The following is a 27,348-nucleotide window of genomic DNA, read 5'->3' on the forward strand; positions in this document are numbered from 1 at the left end:
CTACCCTTAATTCTATTTCTATTCAGGAACTCCATCCAAGGTCTACCAGAAAGTGCTGTATGAGCCACCACCTTAGACACTGCCAACAGTGAACTTGTCAGACTATGTGCAGCTTTCTAAAGAACATAATGAATTCAGAAGCAACCTCAGTGTAAACAAGTGAGTGGTGGTTTGATGGACTCTGATGAGGACTTTGTAGTCATATCAGTTTCCATTGCAATTCATCCTTCATTCATCAGTTCAGGGGTCCAAACACCAGGTGTCTCTTTTGAAAGAGGAAAGGAGTGGTATGCCTGTTTCTCATTCACCCATCAGTAAGTGAAAGTGGCTGGAAAAGTCAGCTACCAGTGACAACAATAAGACTCTAATTGGCTTTCTGACTGCTGTGGTCCCAGCACTGTTATCAATAACATGGGCAGGAGAGAAGACCAGCTAAGAGACAGGGGTCCTATATCTGTTCCCAAAATGTCATCTCCTAATTGCTATTGGCTAAGAACCAAAGGCATTCCCCTAACAGCAGTTGGTATTTAGTCAGAAAAATAGCAGAAAAGATTAGTCTTCTGGGAAATCCCCAAAGCTAAATATTAATATGGGCATGTGTGTCTGTGGGGTGAGGCCTCTCCAAACAATCCTCTCAGTTACCAGGTTAAATTGCTTCTATATAACAGTGTGCAGCTTTCACCAGCATGGTTTTATTTGCCTCTCAGAGCTGTCTAAAGATAACAGAAGAGCACCAGTCACCATGTTGATATCATGCCTGAGCCACTTGCTTCTGCTTTGTGTTTTCTGTTCTTCTGTGGCACATGGTGTCACCCTTCTAACACCATGAGCTTCTTCAGCAGATGGCTTGCAAAGTTTCTCTCTTCAGTAAAAAAGGAAGGAGGAGCAAGGTATTTTCAATGATCTTTATTTTTATTATTTTTAATTATGTGTAGATGTGTGGGTCTGAATGTGGGCTTGTGCTGATGAGGTATCTGCAAAGGCCAGCCAGAAAGAGAGGCTGATCCCCTGGAGCTGAGAGGTTCAGGTGGTTGTTAGCCTTCAGACCTAAGTGATGGAAACTGGACTTAGGTCCTCTACAGGGGTAGTATGCACTGTTTACCATTGAGGTATTGCTCTAGACACCCCCCATCTAAATGTAACTTATCAGTGCTACATATCTCGAATAGTTCGTATGTACAACAGGTACTAAGTGAATGGATGTGAGTGCATTACCAAGTTCAGCATCACCAACCAAGGTTGTCACCTTCTCTGGACCACTATTCTGCTACTCTACCCACAAGGTGCTCTTTTCTGGGCATGCCCCATCATTTCTTGTATCCAGCCCTCTAAGGACCTTGTAAAAGGCACTTGAGAGGGAACAAAAGTCCCCAGAGCATCATCTCTACTTTCTGCTCTTATCAGGAAGCTTGAAGCCAGGTGCATTGTCCAATCCTATTAGTAGTCTGTATCTCTCCTCTCTGCCTAGTTGCCTCTATTCTAGATACTGGTATGCTTGCACAGTCAGCACATTTCTCTTTAGAAAGCAGAAGAAACAGCTTGATTTAGATTAACCATTAAACAGGTATAGGCCAATAGTCAGGAAACAGAATCAGGAAGATTGTCATGAATTTGAAAGCACCCTGGACCACACAATGAGTTCTAGAACAGCATGGGGGTACAAGTAAGATCTTGTCAAAAAAGAAAAGATTAAACACAAAGCAAGACATTCCAAAAGGAGGTTTTTTGTACTAAATTGTGGGGTTTAAATCATAATGTCCTCCCTCTCTGCAGCACCTGACCCCTCTTGATCCTGAATGTGTTAGAGTTTTAAAGGGGCTTGTCTGGCTGTTGGATAATGAACCAGAAGGAGAGGAATAGATCTGTTTAGACTCAACTGGATGAAGATAGAACATACATAGAAAAACAGAGATGACTCTAAGACTATGAAAGGCCTCTGGTCTCTCTGCCTCCTATACATATGCTGACTCATTGCTAGAATAACCACTGAGATGTTTACTCCACTGAGACAGTTTTTCGTGTAGCCCAGGGTAGCCTCAAACTCAAGGATGACCTTGAACTTCTGATCCTACTACCACTAGGATTATCACAGGCATACACTACTATGCTCAGTTTCTAAGGTGCTAGGTTTTGAACCCCAGGGCTTTGTGCATACTAGGCATTACTCAACTTAGTCAAATCACCAACCTCTAATGGTCTTTACATCTTTATTCTGCTGCCCCAAGCTGCCACTTATTCTCTAACAGAGGCAGCTTATTCTGCTGTGTGTACCAATGGGACTCCATGCATCTTGGAAGACTAAGTTCTGCTAATGGCTGGTGCAGCACCTGCTTTCTGTCTGCCTTTGTTACATAGATGAGGCTCAATTTTATTTTCAGTGTTTCTGTTGAATATTGAGTGTTTTAATAGCTGTGAAGCTTCACTGAATTTGAGGAGAGCTTGAGATCTCAGATGCTAAATTGGCTTAGCAACAATATCTAGCAGAAAATGAGGGTCTTGCATTTAGCCCTCCTTTTCCTCCTTGATAATGAAGAGCTGATGGTTACTGCTAATACGACTCTTACACCAGAAGCTCTGCAGTGGTCGAGGGTAATTCATCATTAATTAATGGGCCATCTTTTCAACCTGTTCCTGTTTAATCAAAAGAGCTGCTGAAGATTGAAGCCCAGGCATGGCTGGAGGTTGGGATAATACAAGGACAGAAATTAACTGCTGGTATTTTTCAGAGTGGGAGTGTTTTTCCCCTTGTAAAATTGTGAGGATGGGAAATTGTTTGAAGGACAGCATCCCATGGGATACTTGGAACCTGTACCCTGTGATCTAATTACTGTCTTGTTTTTTAACTGTTTTATTAGCATATATTAATTATACATAATGCTGGATTTCCTTGTGACATTTGCACACATGTATGTGATATGTTTCAATCAAGCTCATTTCCCCTACCATTTTTTAGTTATCCCCACTCATCTGCTCACTGACCCCTTCCTATTCCCAACCAGCCCTACTTTGGCGTTTATGTCTTTGTTTTTAAGTGACTTTGATTGTTGGTGATAATTGTCAATTTAATAGACTATAGAGTCACCCAAGAGACTGTCTTGGGCCTCCTTTGCGGGGATAACTTGATTGCCATTGTAGGAAACAACATTCCCTAGCTTGATCCTGGTCTGTATAAGAAGATGAAAAGGAGCTGAGTGGCAGCTCACGCTCGCCCCTGTCCATTTCCAAGCTCGAGTGCATCTTCACTTCCCTTCCATGATAGACTGTGCCTTGAACTGTGAGCCTGAAAAAACCCCTCTCCCTTAAAGTTGCTTTTGTAGAGGATTTTATCACAACAACAGAAAAGAAGCTAAAACAACAACCTGATGAGTTTCATCAGGCCAGCTTACAGGAGCCCAGGCAAGGCTTCGTTCATAGTAACATAGGCATAAACCAGTAGTTAGAACCACTGCAGACAATGTCTCTCCCTCTATATCAGGAGTCAACCATAAATTCTCAAGGGGGATGGTGGTGGCTGGGAGGCTAATCTCAGTCTTGGAACTGTTTACATAGGAGAGTAAAGCCACCTTTTTGTATCTGGGTTACCTCACTCCAAATGACTGTTTTCATCTTTATCCACTTACCTGTGAAATTCTTCATTTTTCTTAACAGCTAAACAGTATTCTCTTGTGGGAAAGTACTATGCATTTATTGTAAATTTGTCATCTCATAGACATCTAGGCTGTTCCCAGTTGCTGGCTCTTATGCAGCAACGAACACTGATGGGCACATAGCTCTGTAGAAGGATATGGAGTAGGACAGATAATGGCATGGCTGGATCATATTTCTACCCTTTTGAGGAGCCTCCACACTGATTTCCACAGTGGCTTCACCAGTTCACACTACCAACAGCAGTGAGGAAGTGTTCCCTTTCCCCCATATTCACAGTAGCATTTGTAATTATTTTTTTCTGTCTTAGTCATTCTGGATGGGGTAATATAAAATCTTGTACAGGTAGCTATCCAATTTGACCAGCAGCACTTGTGGTTGGCTTCTTTGTCAAAAATCAGGAGGCTGTAGGAATGTGACTTACATGTGTGTTCTCAATTCTATTTCATTGATCAATGAGTCTGGTTTTTATGTCAATACCATGATGCTTTTATTACAATAGCTCTATAGTATAATTTTAAATATATGATGATGATATCTCCAGCAGTGTTTATATTGTTCAGGATTAATTTGGCTACCTTGGATATTTTGTGCCTCCATATAAAATATCAGATTATTCTTTCATACCATACCATTCTGAAAAATCCCAATTTCACCCCATCCCTGAGATATACCTCATTATCTGGCCAAATCAACACTTTCTGTGATCAATTCACAAAGATGAAGATGCAAAAAGATGTTCTGTATGAGTCATGTAGTGACATTGTTTAACTGTGTATTTTTTCCATTCTACTTGATGTTGATTTTTTTAGTTTAGTTTTGTTGTTGTTTCATTTTGTTGACACTGCATTTCATATAGCATATATCATCTTGCTATGAGGCTGGTGATCCTAAACTTTTGACCCTACTGCCTCGATCTCACAAGTGGTAAGTACATCCAGATTATAAGATATAGAGATACAGCCCAGGGCTCAAACATTCTAATCAGGCACATCTCCAACCCCATTCTTCTGAGTATAATAAAAAATGTTTTCCTAGGTTGGTATGACCAGAACCTTCTATGTGATGTCTTGATGTGTATTACAGCAAATCATATGCTGCCAATGGTAAACACAATGATGAAACCCCTTTAGAACTTTTCTTCTAAAATTGAAACCATAATTATCACATGATCCCACAGCTCCAATGTTAGCTCAGCTCTCTGTCTTAGAAAAATAAAATCTCTCTTCACACAACATCCTATATTCAGATGTTTATGGCTGATTTATTATAACTTCCAAACCCTGCAAGCAGCATAAATGTCCTTCAACTCATGAATGAAAAAAAACAAACTATCTTAAATCCACAAGGAATACAAAATAGTAGATGACTGGAACATACCACATCCTGGATAAACTTCACATTCAGCACATTCAAACTGAAAAAACAGGGCTTGTGCTCCAAAAGATACCAGTTAGGATGGTCAGCCTGAAACAATCTAGAGTCACTGAAGAAGAGAGTCTCAATGAGGGATTCTCTACATGGCCTATTGTATGTCTGGAGGGGACTATCTTGACTAAATTAACTAAATAGACCCAGTCTACTGGGTACCATTCTCTACAGCATAGGAGAAAGTCAGATGAAGCAGCAGCTGTATCCATATAACACAATCTTTCTTTGACCTTGTCTATGTGTGTGTGCTGTGACAAAGTTCTTGAGGTTTCTTCCCTGACTTCTCCAAAGTGAGGGGCAGTAACCTGGAGCTCAGCTAAAAGAAACCTCTTTCCTCATTAAGTTGGTTTTTTAGTCAGGTATTTTGTCACAACAGAATTGAACCTAAGATCCCAATATATTATTTTGATCATAATGATAGCCTGGAAAAGACAAATATATGGAAATAAACAGACCACTGGTCCCTAGAGCAAGAAGTGAGGGAGCAGGTGGGCTATGGGATATTTGGGGGAAGTTGAGGGAGTATGATTTGCTAATGGTTACATCACTGCTGGCATTTTGCAAAACTCATGTAACTATACACGAGAGAGGAATTTTACTGTGTAAATGAGAATGGGAGGGGGCTGGGAAGAAGCTTTGTTGGTAAGGTGCTCACCTCACCTTGCAAGCACAAGGACCTAAGCTAATCCCCACCATCTATGTAAAATGGCATTAATCTGTAATCCCAGCACTGAAGGAACCCTGGAGCTTGCTGGCCAGTCAGCCTGACTGAATCAGGAGAGTTCCAGACCAAGGAGAAATCCAAGTGTACACCATCTAAGCAACACTCAAGGTTTGTTACCTCTACATACAGCTGCATACAGACATGTTCAACACACACACACACACATGCACACACATACACACACACACACACACACACACACACACACACAATTATCTTGTTGAATTTTAGATTTCAAAAGGTAACAACCAAAATCTGGACCTCACCTGACATGTTCTTCCACATCTAACCTACATATACTATTCCTGTTTAAGCAATGTCCTTTTTGCTCCAACACCTTCTGAACTGATGGAAACTTGGGGAAGATCCCACACTTCTGTGTTACCAGACAGATACTCCTCTATAAAATTCATATCCCATTTACAAGATCCCAGTATTTGATATTTCATGAGGCACAGTTCATTAAATGGTTGCCAATCTTTTATATCCACAAACTACTAAACGTGATTGGTGACCCCAATGGCTATGATTTGTCAACACCTCTTTCTGGTGTCTTCACTTCATTTTAACTATTGAATATTTTTTCATTATGAATGGCTGGCTAAGCATGCCTATATCCTCAGTAACTCAATTCCCTTTGCTAGTAATGGTTTCCCTGATGGTTATAACATAACAATAACCATGCCAGAGATAAATATTTCATAAGGAATCCATTGTTATTTATTTATCACTTGCAACATGTGTTCCAAAAAGCATTACAGAATATTTATTAAACATTTATAGATAATTTTATGCTACCACTAGCATGTGATATAAATACATTATTAATTCTCCTGAAGTGTTGATATATTGAGCCCAAATAAAGCTGCTCCAACTGGAGAATCTTGCCAATAAAGTGACTAGGGGAGGAGTTTGCTGCATTTGAAAGTTCCAAAAGCACCATTTATTTATTTCGATTGGAGGGTCAATAAATCTGTTAGCCATCCACAGGACACATGTTGGTGAGGGTTGGATTAGAGATATCTCTAATTGTAAAGGACCAGTGCTTCATAGCTACTACTTTAGAAGCTGCCTACAGTTATACATTCAAACATCAGCTTCTAGTTCACATCAGGTGTCCAGCAGCCTGGGTGCTGAGGTCTGTTCCCTAAACAAGGGTCTGCCTGGGGCTATGCCTCACTGAAATCTTTTCTCTTTGAGATAGATCACACTGCTGCCAATGCACACTGTTGCATTGGTCCAGAGACCCTACTCTGGTTCTTCTATTAAGCAGGGCTGTTTGAGTCTTAAAAGCCAGTGTCCAATAGATCTTCCTTTTCTTCTGCCCACTGCCAGATGTGAGGGCTTCTTCCAAGGCTTGGCACTGTACATAGTAGAGGGGAACTATTATTAATCATGTGTGACCTATTGTGGTTGAGAGATTCTTATTTTCCTCTTATAGAGTCCTACTTTAGCATGATGTCTCATATCCCCAACAAAATCAAATCAACATAGAGAACAGATGCTCTGCCTTTACCCTCAGACTGTATAATGGCCCAACTCAGCCTTGCGACCTGCAAATAAGCCAGCTAGACTTGCCCTCTGGTTAATTTCTGACACTGGCTGATATTGACGTTAACCAGACACCTTTGAAGAATAGGATCAATATGTTCATCAAAGGTTTAAATGGACCAAGAGTCTTTGATCATGTCCATAGTCATGTGCATACCAGATGGGAATCCTCCCATCCCTCCCCCAGATTATCACTTTAAAGGCTTTAAATGCTATGGAGAAAAGAGTAATGTCAATGTGGGTTTTTAGAACAACGTATGAATATCAAAACAAATTTAGAGAGAATTTCGAAGGATTTGAAAAGGCTGCCCATTTCTAGATGCAGCCATCCCCAACCAAGTAGTGAGCTATCTACTTCTGCACAAATCAGGTTGCAAGTTATTTAGTGAGCAGCAAAAAAAGTCAAGATTCTACAGTAATGGGGAGCAAAGGTGCTTGTAGGTTGGCCAAACCCACAAACATAGTGAGATTACCGCCCTATGAAGACACACACTTCACATCCACTGTGGTGTTGCTCACAGATATGGAATTAACCAGTGTCAACTTCAGTTCCTGTATAACCACCTATATCTATGTGCCATAGCCATACCGATATCTGTATAGGCTTCTAAATATTATTCATCCTTTAACATGGGAGATTTTTATCATTTGTCATAACATAAATAAATTTGAAGAACATTAAACCCATGAAATACATGCTGAAGAGCTGGATCAGAGGTTAATAGCGCAAACTCCTCTTCCTGTGGATTAGAGTTGGGTTCCTGGCATCCACATCAGGCAGCCCACAACCACCTGTAAACCCAGTATCAGGGGAGTCTTGATGCCTTCCTGTGGCCCCTGCAGGCACTGCACTCACATGTACAAACTCAAAGAGATGCATACTTAAAAATAAATTTAATAAAAGGAAGCCAGAACAGGGACATCCATGAGACAACCCAAAGAATGCAAGCATGGGAGATTTGACCCTGCCCCTCTTCTGCCATACTGTGGCATAGCTGAAGGAGAGATGCCCTCTCCTGGCACTCATCACCTACAGGTAGGAGAGCTGGCTCTGAGGTCATACGAGCAAGACTGTTATCCCTGGCCCTCACCAGTTGTAGCTCTTGGAAGAGCAGGCCTGCACCTCCCCTGAGTAGCACAATAGAGATGACTCTTTTAGGTGAGCCGGCCCTGAAGGCATGAAATTAGAGAACTTGCCCTGCCCCTTGCCTACTGTATAGAGTGAGCTAGCCTGGATGGTGCTGGAGAGCTCACCCTGCTGGTGATGATGAGGGAAAGCTGGTGGGCTGACCAACTCTGCAACCATGCAGGCCAAGAACCAAGGTTATGAGTTGGAGCACCCCAAAATCCATGCCATCTATGATTTGCTGGAGTATATGAAGGAGCCAGTTCTGCAGATCAAAAGTTGCAGGATATCCAAGAGGAATCACATGGAGAGCCTAGTATTGATAGTGTAGCAGAAATCAAAGGCCTCGACCCAGATCAATGCCTCTTTGAAAGGAACACTCGCAAGTAAAAATGTATTGCCAAAGAGTATACTGTGTCACTTACTGTAACTTCCATGACAAGATTTTTCATTTTTTTGTATTCTCTTAAATTTTATGCTGTCAGTGTAGGATGGGGGAGGTTGCAAGGACAGAGGGCAGATATAAAGGGATGAGGAGATGAATGGGATGCATGACATGAGAATCACAAAGGATAAGTAAAAAGTTCCAAAAATAAAAAGAAGGCAGGTATAAAAAGTAAACACTATATAAGTGTTGTATATGGAATCTTAAGATGAAAATAAAACATAAAATACAGAATCTATTTGGGTAGTGGTGCTACATGCCTTTAATCCTAGCAACTGGGAGGCAGAGGCAGGTGAATCTCTGTGAGTTCAAGGCCAGTCTGGTCTACAAAGTAAGTTCCATGACAGCCAGAGCTATTACACAGAGAAATCCTGTCTTGAAAAGCAAAAATCAAAACAAATAACAATAAAAACAGAGTCTATATCTTTGTATTTATGTGTATAATTATGCCTATATCTATATGTGTGGTACATTTAGATGCCCATTAGCACTTATGAAAAGATTTTTTTTCAAATGTTCAAATTTTTATGTGTGTGAGATATATATATATATATATATATAGAGAGAGAGAGAGAGAGAGAGATGATAGACATTTAGATAGATAAAAATTTAATATGTGATTGCATTAGATAGATAGATAAATAGATAGATAGATAGATAGATAGATAGATAGATAGATAGATAGATAGATGGATAGATACTATTAAATAGACACTATTCCACAAGTATGACCTTTGGAGGTCAGACTAGCATATTGGATCCCATGGAGCAGGAATTACAGACAGTTGTGAGCTGTCCACTATGGATTCAGGAACTCAACTCAGAGCTTCTGAAAGAGCAGCCAAGTGCCCTTAACTGCTGAGGATCTCTCCAGACCACTGTTCTGTTTTTAAATATAAGATATCTTATAACATTTGTCACCACATAAACTCAAAAGAGGTAATCCAGGAAGAGAGGGAGAAAGTAGATGGAAGTTTCTGTCCCACTGTACCACAGCTGTTGAGTCCCAACTAAACACACAGAGGCTTATATTAATTATAAACATTTTGGCCAATGGCTCAGGCTTCTTACTAGTTAGCTCTTTCTTAATTATTAACCTATTTCTATTCATCAGTGTATCTCTACATGTCTTGGCTTACCAGTGATGCCCGGGTTTCTTGCTTCCTTGACAGCTACTTGGTGTTTCCCTGACTCTGCCTACTACCTTTCTTTATCCCTGTTTGGGTTTCTTGCCTGACTAAATTCTGCAAGTCCGTTGACCAAAGCAGCTTTATTCTTCAACCAATAAGAGAAACATATATTCACAGCATACAGAAGGACATACCCCATCAAGGGAATACTAGGTAAATTTAGTTACATGTAGAATCCTGTGAATAAAAACTCAAATGCACAGAGGAACAATATATAAAACAGCAGTGGTTTCCAAGCAGAGATGGGGAAGGAGAAGAAATGGGAAGATGAGGGTCAAAGGATGTGGGCATCTATAAATAGGGTGAAGAAGTCTAGAGACCTAACAAACATAACTTAATTTCTTGTACTTGGATATTTCGCTGAGAGAATATGTATTAGGGGGAAGGGAGATGATTGGTGTGCAAAGCACTTCTTGCACAAACATGAGGGCCAGACTTCAGGTCCCCAACTTCTACACAAAAACCATTGTCCATGGTGGTTGTCTGACAATCCTTGTATTCAAGAGGAGAAGAGCAGCTCCACAGAGCAAATTGGATGGCTGAACAAACCAAACTGATTAGTTAAAGGTTCACCAGTAGACCCTGCCCCAATTAATACAGTGGTTATTTATCTAGGAGGACAACTGATGTCCACCTGTGGCATCTGCACACACACACACACACACACACACACACACACACACACACACTCAAAAGAATACAGTGAAGCACTCTTGCCATACACACTTCTAGGGGTGGATAAACTCACCTATTGGCTATGATCACCATGTCACTATATGTAGATTAAAAGATTGTGATATGTACATTAAGGACATGCACAAAGGTGTCAAAAAAAAGCAGAACACTCAGGGCAGTTAATAGAACTGTACTTAGTTGCTGCAGCATGTCATGAGTGCTTAGAAGAATACCAGGGAGAAAGTCCCCAGAGGCTATTATATAATGTGCTTGTTAGCTTTAAGATGTGTGATGATGCAGCTAGACACTGAGCCGAACTCCTGGAATCCAGTTGCAGAGATGGAGGACAAGTCTAGGCTTGCCCACAGAGACAGCTGAGCTGAACTAATGGACTCCCAGACTGATAGCTGGGAAACCAGAAGTGGATGGACTCAGCCCCCCTGAATGTGGATCTCAGTTGGAAGGCCTGGGCAGTCTAAGGAACCTCTGACAGTGGAACCAGGATGTATCCCTGGTGCACAAAAGGACTTTGGGAGCATGTTCCCCATGGAGAGATACTCACTTAGCCTAGAGGCAGGGGGAGGGCCTAGTCCCTACTCCAAAGGACTTGACAGATTTTGATGATCCCTCCTGGAAGGCATCACCCTCCCTGTGGAGTATGGGTGGGGTGGGATGAGGGGGGGTCGGGGAGCATGGGAAGGAGGGAGGGAGAGGTAACTGGGATCAATATGTAAAATAAGAAAAAATAATAAATATATACATATACACATATATAAATATATATGTGTATATGTATACACACACGCGCATACACATACATACATACATACATACATACATACATACATACATATGATATGTGATAATGGGTTCTGGGAAAATATAATTCATTAGGAGTTTAAACTTGACTAGTTGTATTCTGCACTGGAAAGTCAGACTAAACAGAGAAACACTTTTACAAAGTAACCACCATAACCACCAAAGCTTGTCCACTTGGATGTTGTTGTCATTTTCTTGCATTACAATTATGTGGATGTCTTCTCATCTTAAGAGTCTTGATCACAGAGACTTGAGTTAATTAAGATTTGGTCTAAAAACAACTTAATTGCTTGTAATTAGAATGTGAAGATCCAGGGACGACATGGAAATGACCAAGTGATTCACGCCTAAGACAGTCCTCATACCTCTGGCCACCACAATGAGGGACTGATGGGTGCTATTTAGTCATTTTCTTCTTCATTTCTTAAAAACCAGTGCCTGGTGCCAAGAATATGGCATTTCAAATACTCATTAGTGCTATCCTTTGGGGTTTACAATAGTAGTTATTAAAGAATGAAGTCTCAGGAGACAGAATGATACCATGGTCGCTAACAATGACAGAAGTTCAGGTGTATCAACCCTCGTCACTTACAGAGGAATCAAATGGCTAAATTAGCTTTCAAAGTCTTAAACTGTACATGGTAAAGCCCACAAATGTCATGTGGTATATTCTCTGCAGGTTAAATTTAGGTTTTCCCTGCTCCTGCTGCCAATTTGAAAGGAAGGAAAATGTCAGCGGGCATGAGTTGAAGCGGAGGGTAGGAGGCTGCCGGCGTGGGACCCACCAACGTTGACATTCAACTGCCAAGGCTTGGCGCAGTGCAGGCTGTCTCCAGATCTTCCTGGGTTGCTCGTTAAGTCTCCAGTTTGCTCCAGCATGGGATCATTTGCTCCAGGTAACTTGCCTGGCTGAGTATTTCTAACTACCCATTTGCCTCCATACTAATCAAGTGTGTTTAGATGCAGCCAATAGCCTGCCAGGTTGGCATTAGAAAAAGCAAGATGAGTTTAAAATGATCCTAAGTCTTCAGTCTATAAGGGTGGTATAAACGAATGTGAGAAGTAACTGACTCCCTGAGGAGAATGGGGGGAGAAGATCATACATAGAGAACATGGTACCTACCAATTATGAAGCCTATGAAATCATTCCCATTAACAAACTGAGGGGATGTCTGAATTTGAGTGATTGATGAAAGAGTGTCCCATCTTTCCCATGTCTAGAAATTGGGGCTCTTAGTTGTAGTCGGTGCATAAAGAAGAGCTGAGTGCTAGATTTTGGCCAATTACCACTATATCTGGTTATATTTAAAAGACAAGCAAGATGTTAGAGGTCTTAATTGAGGCCACCCTTCACTTATCTTTCACATTAGAAATGGAGTTCAGGGAGCTGCCATGTGTCAACGAGGAAAGTGCTTGCTGCCCGAGCGTGAGGACATGAATTCAGATCTCCAGCACCTACATCTCCAGCTTCATCTGTAACTTTAGTGCTGGAGAGGAAGGGACAGGTGGGTTCCTGGTGCTCTCTTACAAGGCAGTTTAGTCCACACTGAGCTCCAGATTTAATAAGATTGCATCTCAAAAAGTAAGGTGATGAGTGATTAAGGTAGAAAACTGAAGCCAACATCTGATCTTCCACATGGACACAGACAAAATGTCCTGGGTAAGGAACACAAGAAATCCCATGTGGTGCTGGGTAGTACATTTGGGTCTTCTGTGGTTCTATTTCCTTGGCTACAAAATTATTCTCTCTGCCTGTTACTACAGGGAAGGGTCTGCCAGATAACAAATGTAGAAGCAGAATGTCAGTGAGTAGCCAAGCAGATGCCAGGAACTTATCGACATGTTCACAATTAACTGAGGCACTTGTATCCATGTGTTCAATTTATTTGGTGTAAGCATGCATGCATGTGTGTGTGTTGTGGTGGGGGGGTACATGCACTCATATGGAAACCAACATCAAGCATTTTTCCTTAGGAACTATCTACCTATTTTAAAATATTTTAATGTCTCCTTTGTTTTGTTATTTGTATGATGTTTTGCCTGCTTGCGTGTTTGTGCACCATGTTCCTGTCGTGCCCACAGAGACCAGAAGGTGTCAGATCCCCAGCAACTAGAGGCACAGACTTGTTAGCCTCTGTAGGTATTGAGAAGCAAACCCATATCCTAATACAAGGAAAACAATGCTCTTAACCACTGAGCCATCTCTCCAGCCTTAAGAAATCATCATTAGGACACAAGGCTCATTGATGCAGGTAGCTTCAGGGCTCTGCCTTTCTCTACTCCCCGCAACCCAGCCCCACACCAGCAAATTCAGTCATTTTTTAGACATTTTGATACTTACTTGTATCTGGGCAGGAGGAATGTACACCTGAGTTCAGATGGCTGATGATGGCAGCAGAGTGTGTTAGAGTCTATGGAACTGGAGTTTCAGGTTGGGTTTCACCTAATATGGACACTGGGAACCGAACTCAGTGCTTTTAACTGCTGAGTCATCTCTCTAACCCCACCAGTCAGGCTTTTTTGTGTTTTTGTTTGTTTTTTTTTTTTGTTTGTTTGTTTGTTGTTGTAGTTGTGGTTGCTGTTTGTTTCTATGTGAGTGTTGAGTGGATTGAAATCAAGTCCTCACATTTGCATATCAAGTACTTTATCAGCTGAGCTAATTTCCCAGCCCTGTAACTTGTAATCTTAAAAACACAAGTTCAAAAACCCTTTGCTACTCAGACAACTATTATTTATATGGTTATTTGTTATGGTGATAGCTCCTCCCATGTATACAATACTTTAGAACACATTAATCAGTTTTATGTATAGATTCCAAAGCATCCCAACACTCCCTGAGAGCAACAATGGGGAGGAGTTGCCATTCTCCCAAATTTACTGGTGATAAAATCAAAGCAGAACAGTTATGTGGCCATCCAAGCTCACACAAACATGTGGCAGTAGCTTCAATATCAGCACCTGTCAGTAGATTTTTTTAATGTGATGAGGAGACAGGGTAGTGGGTTCAGTCAGTAAAGCACTTGCTGTACAGGCTATAGGGACTAGGTTAATTCTCTAGAACCCATGTGTTAGGCAGAATATGCTCACACCTGCTTGTAATCTTCATGCTGGAGGGACAGAGACAGGCAGATCCCTGGATCAGATGGCTAACAAGCCTAGTCTATCTAGAACTCCAGGCCTATCCTGAGGCAAGATGACAGTGCCTCAGGAGGAAACTCCAAGTTGACCTCTGGCCTCCACACTTACACACACACACACACACACACACACACACACACACACACACTCATACACATAAGCAAATAGGCAAAATTAAGAAATAATATGAAAATAATGCTTGCTTGAATGTGGCCTTGAGGTTGGTGGCTGTAGCCTATAGATCTGACATCGGGACCTGAAGACACACAGACATCTGAAACTAGGCTTGACCAAGGTGAAATTCATCTTATTCCCCATATCTTCCACTGGGATTCCCACCTTGGCAGGTGAGACTGACCACCTTCACTCTCAGCTAAGCCAGACACCCAGAAGTTAGTCTGATAACCCAGGACCTTTCCATGCAGGCCCCACCTACCCATCCTGTCGACACATAGAGTGTCAACTGGGCTTTGTGTGATTTTTTTTTTTTTAAACTTCTTCCTCACCTCTAAAATACCACATAATGGTCAAATACAAATTTAATGTTCTCATTCTTCTGGGTGGCTCAAAACTGGTAAAGGCTTTCTGGTGTGACCCCTGCTTGCTGCAGTAGCCACACATCTCCATATCTCCTTCTGTCTGAACCCCGCAATCATTCCAAGGAAAGGCTTATGCATACCTTCTTAGGCAGTCTTCCTGTGTAAGAAGGAACCTACATTTGAAATCTCCTATACCTTCTGAGCAGTGTTGGTACACACATTTTTAATCACAGCACTCGGGAGGCAAAGGCAGGCAGATCTTTGTGAGCTCAAGACCAGCCTGGTCTACACAGGGCTAGTTACAGATAGGGCTGTTACACAGAGAAACCCTGCCTAGAAAAACAAAAAAGCAAAACAAAACAAGAAAATCCTGTACCTAAATTGTATCTGCTTTTTATTTTATAAATTAAGTAAATTTTATTACATTTATTTATTTGTATGTGTGTAGATGGGGTTGGATGGCTGTACACAGGTACCATGGATGATGGGTACATGGCTGAGCATGGGTACCATGGATGGTAGGTGGATGGCAATAACCTGCGATATTTGGAAGGGTCTATGGGACCCCTTGGGACAATAGCTCAACAAGATGTAACCAATTGCTAGCACTGGAGGTTTTACTTGGTGGCATAAGATATTTAGTTAGGATGTTGTCTTCTAATATTGTAAAAATTAAAATTATTTTCTTAATTTTATTTTCATTTTGTATGGTGTTTGTGTGTTAAAGTACAGCTGATTGTTATATATTTTATAGATAAATGTAGCCAGACCAATTTCTGAAATTATTGATTATCTCTAGTAGTTTAGATTTGGGGTTCTAGAGTATAGATTCATTAGTAATTCCTTTATACAAGATCATTTCACTGCAGTGAGTAATGCTCTACTTTTTCCTTTTCTTATCTAGATGCTTTCTTGGTATTTCTTCACTTTTTTGTCCACTAAACAGTTGCTTCATAGAACTGTAATTTGTGAGGGGTTCATTGCATGGGAAGAAGAATTTTAATCTGGCAAGATGCTCGTAATAGTTATACTATTAAAGGCAAAGTCTCATAAGCAAAAAGGAGGATTATCGTTCCAGCCAGAGATAGTGAAGACTGTGAGGAAGAAGCCATGTAATTTGGGAGGAATGTTTTGAGAAGGGTATAGTAACTGAAGTGTAAGAGTGCAGGGAAAAGAAAGTAGAGACAGTGGTGAATTTCCTACTTCCTGCCTTGTGCCATTTGGTGAGATTACAGATGGGGACATGGGTTGGGAAGAGGGAACATGATATCTAGACATGTCACTGTTCAGATGGCTAGACTGGTTTCTAGGTAAGGCCATCTAAGACAGGCATGAACAAAGATGAGTCAGGGCAGCTGGCCTGAGGCCTTTCATTTCTAACCAAGCAGCCTTCTCAAGACCCTTCTGCTGGGGAGGCCACCAAACCTCAGTGGTCATAAACACAGGGAGACTTCCAAACATCCTCTGTTAATAGCTAGGTTCTTGCCAGTCACACTTAAAATACCCACTGGCCTTCTTGCCCGGGCCAGTTGAATATGAGCAAATGTCTATCAGCCAAGTGGTAAAGCTTCAACTGCAGTATGTGTGTCTATTTGTGTGTGTGTGTGTGTGTGTGTGTGTGTTTGTGATGTGTCTGTGTGTGTGTGATGTGTGTGTCTGTGTGTGTAAGAGCGTGTGTGGGGATACCAGACATCCCCTTGCTTCTTTGATAATCTTTAGCAGTTTTCCCAGACAGAGATTATTATGATGCAAGATATAAGCCTAATTATGAAGTATGAAGTCACTTGTCATATCAGCAATATATAATCTATACTGACTGATGGACACTGTGAGTTAATGAGGAGTCAGTGAATTGACATAATGATTATAATGTAATTTAGCACATAGTAGGTCCTCATAAATAATTAAGTAACTCCTAAAAGTCATTGTCCTCAGTTTGTTTCCTTATAAAAATATAAAGAGCTGAGCAAACATATCACACATATATTAAGATATTCTCCAACACACAGTAGGAACACTACCCATATTAGATTCATGTTCACTCAGCTACCTCAGTAAACTCCTCTCAGAAAATAATATCCTTCAAGAAAGCACATCTGTCTCCCTCTTTCCAATTATATATTCCTCTTTTCAGTTGTGAATCACAGTATGTTTCCAGGACTACATTATCTCCTCTTCCCTGCATAAATAATCATCCCAGATCCAAGGGGTACTGCGTCCCAGGGCCGGTACAGCACTTAGCTCAGTCTTTAACATGCAATGTGGTGAAAGGGAGTGTCAGGTTGGGATGGAAATCTCATCTAACACAGTTCAGGCTACTTATATGCATCTGAGGACAGGAGGAATGCATTTGGACTGTAATTCCGCACCTTATAAATAGACATATATAGCTCTGCATACATTATTAATATGGGCTTTATTGCTACCTTTATTGAATCCACGATGGCACTTCTCTCGGGAAGCCACAAAACACAGGAAGATTGCATAGATGCCTGCATTAACCAGGACCATGATAGGCCAGGCAAGTAAGTCTGTGCAAACAGCAATGTTCATGCGAGTTGCAGCCTACAACTCAAACAACATAATAACAAATAATGTGCTCATGAAGGCCCACAGCTGCTATTGAAGTGTTTTCTGTATTCCCTCTCCATGTTGCTTGTGCTAGTATGAGAGCAGTCAGGAAAAATGTGTTTTGAAGAAGATGCTCTACAGGATTCACAAGAGCCCTTCAGGAAAGCCACAGCAACAGCCCCAGCCACAACTATGACCCACAGCCACAGTCCCACCCCAAAGCCCCTCCCCACAGCCACAGCCATAGCCCCACCCTACAGCCCCAGCCACAGTCCCACACCATAACCATAGCTACAGTTTTACCCTATAGCCACATCCCCAACCCCACCCCACAGCTCCACCTCACAGTCACAGCCCCACCTCAAGGCCACCCCTATTCTCTGTACTCACCTTGGACTTGAGCTATTTTTCTTGGTACTCTGCTTTAAACAATTCCTATCTATAGTACTTTTTTTTTCTTATTTTAAATACTGGTCCCAGTTTCCTCTCCCTCCCTTCCTCCTTTTCTCCCTCCCTCCCTCTCTCCCTCCCTCTGTCCCTCCTCCCCTTCCTCATTCCCCTGACCACCCTCCCATCCCATTCCCTCCCACACACTCTATAGGGAAGGTGATGCCTTCCAGGAGGGATCATCAAAATCTGTCAAGTCCTTTGGAGTAGGGACTAGGCCCTCCCTCCTACCTCTAGGTTAAGGGAGTATTCCTCCAAGGGGAATGTGCCCCTAAAGACCTTTTGTGCACCAGGGATACATCCTGGTTCCACTGTCAGAGGTCCCTTAGACTGCCCAGGCCTTCTAACTGAGACTCGTATTCAGGGGGTCTGAGTCAGTCCAAAGCTGGTTTCCCAGCTATCAGTCTGGGGGACCATTAGCTCCCCCTTGTTCAGGTCAGCTGTTTCTGTGGGTTTCTGTAGTCTGATCTTGTCCCCATTTTCTTATTACTCCTCTCTTTCTGCATCTGGATTCAGTGTTTAGCTGTGGGCATCTGCTTCTGTTTCCATCAGCTGGTAGATGAGGGCTTTATGATGGTGGATAAGTTAGTCATCAATCTCATTATCAGGGAAGGGCATTTATGGTAGCCTTCCCACTGTTGCTCAGATTGTTAGTTGGGGTCATCCTTATAGGTCTCTGGACATTTCTCTAGAGTCAGTTTTCTCTTCAAACCTTTAGTGACTCCCTCTTTTATGGCCTCTCTCTCTCTCTCTCTCTCTCTCTCTCTCTCTCTCTCTCCTTTTATCTATTCCTCCCTTTATCTATTCCTCCCTTGACTCAATCTTCCTAGTCCCACATGCTTTCCAAGAATTTTTTTGTGAAAATGACTTGTATGTGGCCCAGGCTTGCCTGACACTTAATCCTTCTGCCTTCACCTTCTAGAGTTATGGGATTGTGTCATGACACCCAGCTCTTAGATCAAATGCTACCTCCTCACAAAACCCCTGGAGCCCTCCATCCAAAAGTCTACTTAACATTCATCTCTTGCTCTGTTCTTAATAACATCTATCTTTATATTTTATTTTCTTGATTATTTCTTTGTATTGTTACCCTTTGATTGTTCCTATCATATCTGCCATTCATTACTGGACTTCCAGTGCAGAGTAGAGTGGTCATAGACTAAACTGCAGTGTAGTATGAAGTATTTGTTGAACTGTAAATCTCAGAATGCCAGACTCAAATGCCATCCATCTGCTTCAGGCAAGGAAGTATTTTGTCCTGTTTTGGAAAAACTAGAAGTGTCCTCAATAAGTAGATCAAGCTTGAACTGAAAGGAGCTCATATTTGTCCTCAACTTATCATCTAGTCCCAAAATAACAGTGGAAGGCACTTTTGACATTTCATCCTATCCCATCTCTCTCTTTAAACTCCATAAGCTGTGATGAGAGTGGGAACGGGTGGAGTTTAGGATGGTATAGCTTTCTCCAACTCCCTCTAATTCGATAACCTCATCCCATGTGAAAGTAAGCCAAGAAACCCTCCCATGTTCTATTGATAACAATGACTCTCCTTTTAAACCCCACACTCCCACCCACTCACACGAAGGTGCTAGAATGAAAAGACAGTGTGGACTAAGACTATAAGTATTTGAAAATACCCATTAATGATACCCACTGTCCTTGACTCTGCTGAAAAATTACCACTATTACAAACCAATCACTATCAAAGACTTCCCCTCTTCCAGAGACTGGCTTAGAAAGGGGCATGTTATCCAGCTCTGGACAATAAGAAATGAAGGAAGATCAGCTGAGGCATGCTTCCAGTAACCAGATCCATGTAGAACAAGAAAAACTACATTTCCCGAAAATGTTCTTGGCCTCCCTGATTCCCTCTTGACACTTCACCAGAAGTAAGTGCAGGACAAGATGGTGTCTTCAACACAGAAATACGGTTCCTCTGTACAGAGTTGGAAAAAGACATAGATAACGAGGTCTGAGTTGAGTCCCGGACCACATGAGGGATAAGTACACAGTCATGGGACCACCCCCCTTCTGACATTCCACCGACAGAAACAGCAATTCTTTTCATCTTAGCAATGATACTGAGTTATTTGTAGACAAAGGAAACCCCCAAAATTATAAACATTCTGAACAAAATATTGTGCTAATCTGGAAGGTAGAACATGAATAAGAATCTCCATGCTAAAACAGTCCCCATCCAGAAACATTTGGAGTATATTCACATCATACACCAGTCATCTTCTTTATTGCATTCTGCTGTAGAACTGGTATGGAAGAGTGTTATAGGTACCAAAAAAAAAAAAATTGGAGCCTGAGGAAGACAAAGAACTGAGGAAGACAAAGAACTCTTAGTAGAGGGTTTTATTTGGTTTTATTTAAGTTTTGTAATTTTCTTTTTTATTTTATTTATTTCATTTTTAAAATATAATATTGTTATATCATTTCCTTTCTCTTTCCTCCCTTGAACTCTCCCATAAATCACTCTTTGTTCTCTTTCAAATTCATGGCCTGTTTTACTAACTGCCTAAACATGAGCTGAACAAAGACAACAATAGGCATGCCAAAATGGAGAGGGAAAAGCCCAAGAGCCCTCAACCCTACACAAAGAAGTAAAGGCAACCACAGACTTACTTGTGGAAGAGCACAACAATTGTTTGCTCACAGTTTCCAAACAACTGCAAGAGTTAGGGAAGCAGGAGAAATTCCATTAAAAAATGTAACCTTGCAGAGAGTTTTACAGAAGGAAGCTGAATAAGACTCCATAGTTTGGGCATTGTTAGATTTGCTGTTGTATACACCACATAGCAGTCGCATTCCCTTCTCAACAGCTCATCAACTGGACTTGTCAAACTTACCCGTGAGAGTGCAGAGAAAGAGGGGAGAACCCCTTCCTTTTGGATTCTTTGAAATTTGAGAATACAGAAGAAAAGCTACCCTGACTTTCCTATTAGTGAAGAAGGCTGTTACGTGACTTTTCTTGGGGGAAATGTGAACAAATATCTATTCATCCAAAACAGGGCAATAATGACAGACCAAAAGAATGGTGCTACCCATGCCCAGTGAATTTATTAACATTATTTATACAGCATGAATGGCTAAAAGCTTCCACCAAAATGTCCTGCCCCAGCCTGGAGTCCCTACACCATTTGCAAGGATTTTGGCTACTCAGAGGGAAGCCCTTCTCATCAACTATTGTCACTGCTTGTCCACCTTGCCAGTGGAGCCTTGTAACCCTACACGTTTTTGAAACCACATGACTTTTAAGCTGTGTTTGCCTTCTGTGACGATGATTTTTTTATTCAGAGGAAACAACTATACAACAAGCATAGATAACAGACTGCAGAAGGTAGGTTAGGCAGAGCTTTGCTGGTTCCAGTTTGAGCACGAAGCCAACATAGATGGATGAAGACTTCCCACCAGCATCTTTCCTCTTCTGAACCAAAACAAACATCACCTTTTGGATCTCAGCTAGCTCTTCATTCAGTTAGACATCAGGATCCAGTTCACAGAAACTCTTCTAAAAATAATGACTGCAATGAGTAATAAGAACTTTAGATTGAGTCAGTTCGATCTTTCTACGAAAGTCTCTGTTGCAACAATTTAACATTGTCTTTATAGTACCAAACTAGATGCAGACAGTACAACCATGGGTGTGTGCTAATAAAACTTTATTTACAAACGTAAATTGTGTTCCAGAGTTGGAGCACTGAGTTGAATGAACTGATGGGTTTATCAAGATTGTTTACAGGAGCAGAGGTGATTCAAACCCAGATCAATGGAAAGCCTGGTACAGCTTGTATGCAGTCTCCTCCATAGTCAATCTTTCACCTCCTCTATTCTAATATTTCTCAAGACTACACATAATAGACTTCTGTTTTCAAACTATACTGCAGCTAAACTGTGTATCCTTGAGAGGATTGCTTAATTCCCCAGGTCTCTATTCCTCTTCCAAAAATAACATTAAAAAAAAACCCATTGTGCAATACTATTATGGACAAGCAATAAAATGAATGTTTGGAGAATATTCAACACCATGCATCACAGGTGAGGAGTTGGGTTGTTGTTTTTCTGTGCCTTTCTTATAGCTTTCAATACCTTTATCAAATAAGATGAAAACCAAACCTCACCTAAAAGCCAGTAGCACAGGTGAGGAAAATGCTCAATGGAGATTAGTCAAGAAGGGTGATTCTGTGTCTTTCTGTGTCTCGCCTCTCTCTCTCTCTCTCTCTCTGTGTGTGTGTGTGTGTGTGTGTGTGTGTGTGTTTCTTTAGCTGTAGCTAAGTCTGCTTCTAATTCCTAAAGGACCTGGTCCATTTAAGTGGATTTGATTGGCATTAATTATTAAAAATGATTATTTATTAATAAATAAGAAGTCTATGAATGCCTTGCACTTATTCGGTGTTTTATAGTTTTCTTATCTTTTTACTTTATTCTTTTCAAAAGGCTTTTAAACTAGGCCACACAGTGTACCAGGAGGCATATGAATATATGGAGGGGGGAGCATCTTTCAATTTGGGGAGGGCAGCATTATTCCATAATAAAGTCAATTTGAATATATAATAGAGCAGGATACAGAATGCATGTGATTTTTTTTTATGATTAAGTTTGCAACTTCAAAGATATTTCAAGTCAGAGAGTCACCACTTTGGGCTTCGTCCCAGATGGTCATGACAGGAGGGTTGGTTGTGTCTTTTCCCACAGTCTCCTGCAAATTACTTAAGGAAAGACATTTTTAGGAATTCTGCAGATGACAAAATTTTATAGGAATATGTATGGGTTTGCACAAGGTTGACTCTATGTTGACAAAGTTGCCTTTAGACCTGGACTTTTAGCTTCCAGGTCTCCCACATGCACACAGGTGAGGAGACTCACCATGAGGCTGAGAAACAGGAAACCTGAGCTGCTAAGTACTGACAGAATGGAAGAGAATTAGCCAGGGTCCAGAAAAGCATAAAATCCTTTAACCTCAACCTTTTTCTTGACTCCAGAGAATGTCAGTCCCTGAGCCAACTGCATCTCCTCATAACCCAGTCACAACTCCTGTCAGCATTTCCTTCCCCAGCACCAGTCCATGGGACAACAAGAAGACACAGCAGTGCTTTGTACAATAAAAGCGAAAAAGGGATCTGAGCATACATTTTTATCAACAGTTTAGTGAGCACACACTGTCCATGGTTGGTTTGATCTGAACTAAGCCCCTCCCAGCCCAGATGCTCCTGGAGAAGTGCATGGCTGATAGTAGCAGACACAACCCAAACAAGGAGTTTTAAGGAGTATCTGGGCCCAGACACCAACAGAACAAAAGAACTGTGGAGGGGGTGGGTGAGGGGAGCCACAAGGACATCACAAGTCTTACAAATGTGACTGACCGCCTGACCTGAAGACAAGCCTGAGCCCAGAACACTGACTGCTTTTGTCCTCACCTCACTTTTCCCTATAAAATTTGCTTGCTGGAAATGAGACTGAAGACAGAACCACCAGGGTATTGGTCCATTGTCTTCCCATATTGTCAGCACTGAATAAGGCACATAGTAAAGATCTGAATCCTTCTCTACACATTGGCTTTTGTAAGTGCCAGGCAGCATGAGCATAAATAATTCCAGTTTCACACATATCTCACTTGGTGCCTCAGTTTCCCCACAGGATACCAGTCTCCCTCATTGGACTTAAACTGTACTATAATAACGTGCTTCCCTCCAGTATGATAAATCCAGGGAGCCCCACTCTGCCTTTGCTACCTAGGTCTTTGATTACAATGCACAATAGACCTGTTTGTGGCCATACTCCAGTGAAGTCTGCAACTAACCTTTTAATACTCTTGATTCTGATGTCATTAGTCTCTTTGTAAGACCACTGTGGTGACTAATATTGATTGTCAACCTGACAGAATCTAGAATTACCTAAGGGAACAAAGATTTGGGAAGTTTCTAGACAGGCAAAATTGAATTGGGAAGAAACACCCTAAATAGGCTGAGGTTCTATGTCTGAATAAAAAGAAAAAAAAAAAAAACTGAGCTGGACATCAGCATTTCTCTCCCTGTGCTTCTGTTTGTGGATGTACTTTGAGCATCTGCCCTGACTTCCCCACTGTGAGAAGTCTATCTCCTCAAACTGTAAGACAAAATAAACTACTCCTTTATGTGTTTATTGACAGTTCTTTGATTGTGCGAATATGAAATGTAGCAAATACAACCACCACCAGCAGTATTACTTACCCCCTATAACTCCAGATATCCCCAGATCCTTATTAGGTACCTACTAGAGAGCAGAGAGCAGACAGTTTGAAGCTTCAATCCTGGGTGCCAGCTGCATCTGCATGAACTTGCGGATTTCCTCAGCTATTTGTAGGCACCAGCTGTACACCTGCAAAACAGAAACAGGTGCCTTTAGAGGGAGAGCAAAGTACCTTGTGCAAGCTGCCATGAGGATGGGGCAGCAGCTAAGGGTTCACTACCTGCCTTACTTCACCCAAGCCCACTCACTCCTTTCCAGTTATACTCACCAGACATCCTAATGTATGACAAATTTGACTTCTTGAAAGAGCCAGAGTCGGTGGGAAACCCTATCAGTCTTGAGCTTTGGTGACCAGAGGCACAACTGCCTTTCATGTTTCTTCCAAATAAAACACTACATTGTGTACCTTTGGCCCTGATTTCTGGTTCCAAAGCTTTCTATGTCTTGCTCTTAACAGACTACCTATGGTATTCTATCCTAATCCTCCGAACACATCTATTTATAGCAGCCATCATTAGCTCTGCAGTCCAAGTCTGGGCTGCCTCACCTGTTCCTTCCCATGTCCTCCTGCTGAAGTTTACTTCAAGGGTTTTCTGGGAGTTCTTTGTAATATTAGTTAACATGTACAGGAAAGCCCCAAGGTCATGTTCCACTCTTGGCACCTTTCACTTTAGATTTGAGAAATCCCCTAAAACTCTCATTAGCGCGGGCTGCCTCACACCCATGAAACTTTAAAAATATCCAGCTAATCAGCCACTTTGCACACCTCCATACAGGCAGAAAGTGTGTCTGCTCTCGCCACCTCCACTCCTTTGCTTGACACCACATTTGTGCAGATGAGAGCTGTCAAAAATCTGACTTCCCACAGTATTTAAAATATAAGGAAGAGAATTTCTCGTCTGAAGCGAGCATTACCACTTAAAAAGGAACTGAAAACCAGGAGGGAGACACAGAAAATGGAGGGGGAGGGAAAGAGTGGAGAACACATCCTTGTTCTGATTTTACCGAGTCTGATCACTAAAATTTAAAGGGATATTAACAATAATAATAGGAACTAAATTGCCCCTTATTGAAATTGAGGCTTGCTATATATGACCTCTCTCTCTCTCTCTGTTCCTCTCAATAGCTACTCAATTATTTTTTTCCTCTGAGTCCCTAAACTCCACCCACAAAATACACACAAGTTTATATCTCAGAGAGTAGATCCCTCAAAAGGCCTAAGTGCTAAACTCAAACTATCAGTACAATTTCCTGGTTGAGGCAGCTTCTCTTACCAGTGTGTCTCCATCCCCTAAATCTGTCCATGCCAAAAGGTATGTCACCTCCTGAGTGGTAAATTTCCCAGATGGATTTTGCACCAACCTAATTATATGAAGCTACTATCAGGAGGGTTCTCTTGCCCATCATCTGTTAAGGTGAAGCAATCCCTATTGTACACTGACACATGTGAGCTTGTGAGCTACTCACCATCAATGTCAGAATTATCTGAAACTATTTGTCAGACACACAGAGTCCTGGATATTCACCGTTAGCATTTCAATGTGAAATATTGCTTAGAAGGCTCATATGTTTGGAGGCTTGATCACCAGCAGGAGGTGCTATTGAGAGGTGATTAGCTGATGAGGGCTCAAACTTAATCTGCTGATTACTTAAAAGCTGAGTGGGCTGTTAGAAGATGGGGTCTAGTTCAAGGACATGAGTTACTGGGGATAGGTATATCTTGCTCCCTGCCTCTTCCTCTCTCTCATTCTTAGATTACTAACTTCCATGAGGTAAGCAGCTTTCAACACTCCACTCTGCACCTCAATATTTCTACCTTTCTAGAGACCCAGATACCAGTGACCCTGGGCTGAGTCCTTCAATACAGTGAGCATTTTCTCCTTGAATCTGACTTGCTGTTTTATTTTGTCACAGTATTTCAAATGATAGCATGCTCCCTAACAAGTATGAGGTTAATAAAGGGCACCTTTTCTTGTGGGGCACCACCCTGAAATCTGGGATCCTCTGTACTAGATCTAAACTTTTTTCCAGCTTTCCACAAATATGGATGATCCCACCACAGGGACCCAGGGGCTCCTTCTCAAAGGGTTTACCAAACAGAGGCAGCATCAAGGCAAAGGAAGAACAAGTTGTCAGCCACTGAGCAGTGGAACAATCTGCTCCAAAAGTACTGGATTGTGAACACAAAGGTAAGTCCATCTGGTAAGGGGCAAATCTGTAACACTTACACATTATATGGAGGGCCAGTAATATTAGACAAATAGATTCAACATGTTCTAAACCTACCTACTAAGCATCAACACCCTAGAGCTGATTTGGATATAGAAGACACCATAAAAAGGTCACATGTCAAATCTCCATACTTCTTCATAGTATCATCCTGTTGTAACTTAGTTCTTTAACACATCCATTCTCTCTCTCTCTTTCACCAGGACACTCAGAGGGGGTATCATTCATAAATGTTTATGATAACTTACATTAGCACTTAACGCAATCCACTCTGCCATTTTGATTAAAAATAGGGAATGGACATTCAGATGACCATCACTTTTCAAACCTTAACAGAGTTTTCCATGAGGTATGAGCCCTTTGAAAACTGATTCCCCCCATCTTGGGAAATGAATGCATTCATTTAAAATTTTGTGTGTTTATGTGTTGATGTACATGCCTTTGTGAGTGTTTGTACATGTGTGTGAATCAGGTGTATGTGCATCTGTGTGCATGTAAAAAGACCAGAAATTGGCTCCAACTGTCTCCCTCAATGTCTCTTCACCTCATTTGTGAGACAGGGTCTCTCACTGAACTTGGAACTC

The 27,348-nt window shown here is 41.5% G+C and overlaps 1 protein-coding gene across 1 annotated transcript in view; it reads right to left on the reverse strand.

The window, feature by feature from the left end:
- Nucleotides 1-27,042, reverse strand: part of LOC127218769 (NFU1 iron-sulfur cluster scaffold homolog, mitochondrial-like) — a 188,782-nt gene extending 161,740 nt beyond the window's left edge. Inside the window, exons 1-2 of the mRNA XM_051179751.1 lie at nucleotides 27,013-27,042; nucleotides 24,561-24,664 (exon numbers count right to left, since the gene is read on the reverse strand). Coding sequence (XP_051035708.1) covers nucleotides 24,561-24,664; nucleotides 27,013-27,042 — 134 coding nt within the window. The remainder of the gene's footprint in view (nucleotides 1-24,560; nucleotides 24,665-27,012) is intronic.
- Between the last annotated feature and the right edge of the window lie 306 nt (nucleotides 27,043-27,348).

Source organism: Phodopus roborovskii, unplaced genomic scaffold (genome assembly GCF_943737965.1).
Source record: "Phodopus roborovskii unplaced genomic scaffold, PHOROB, whole genome shotgun sequence".
In the NCBI taxonomy this organism is placed as follows: domain Eukaryota; kingdom Metazoa; phylum Chordata; class Mammalia; order Rodentia; family Cricetidae; genus Phodopus; species Phodopus roborovskii.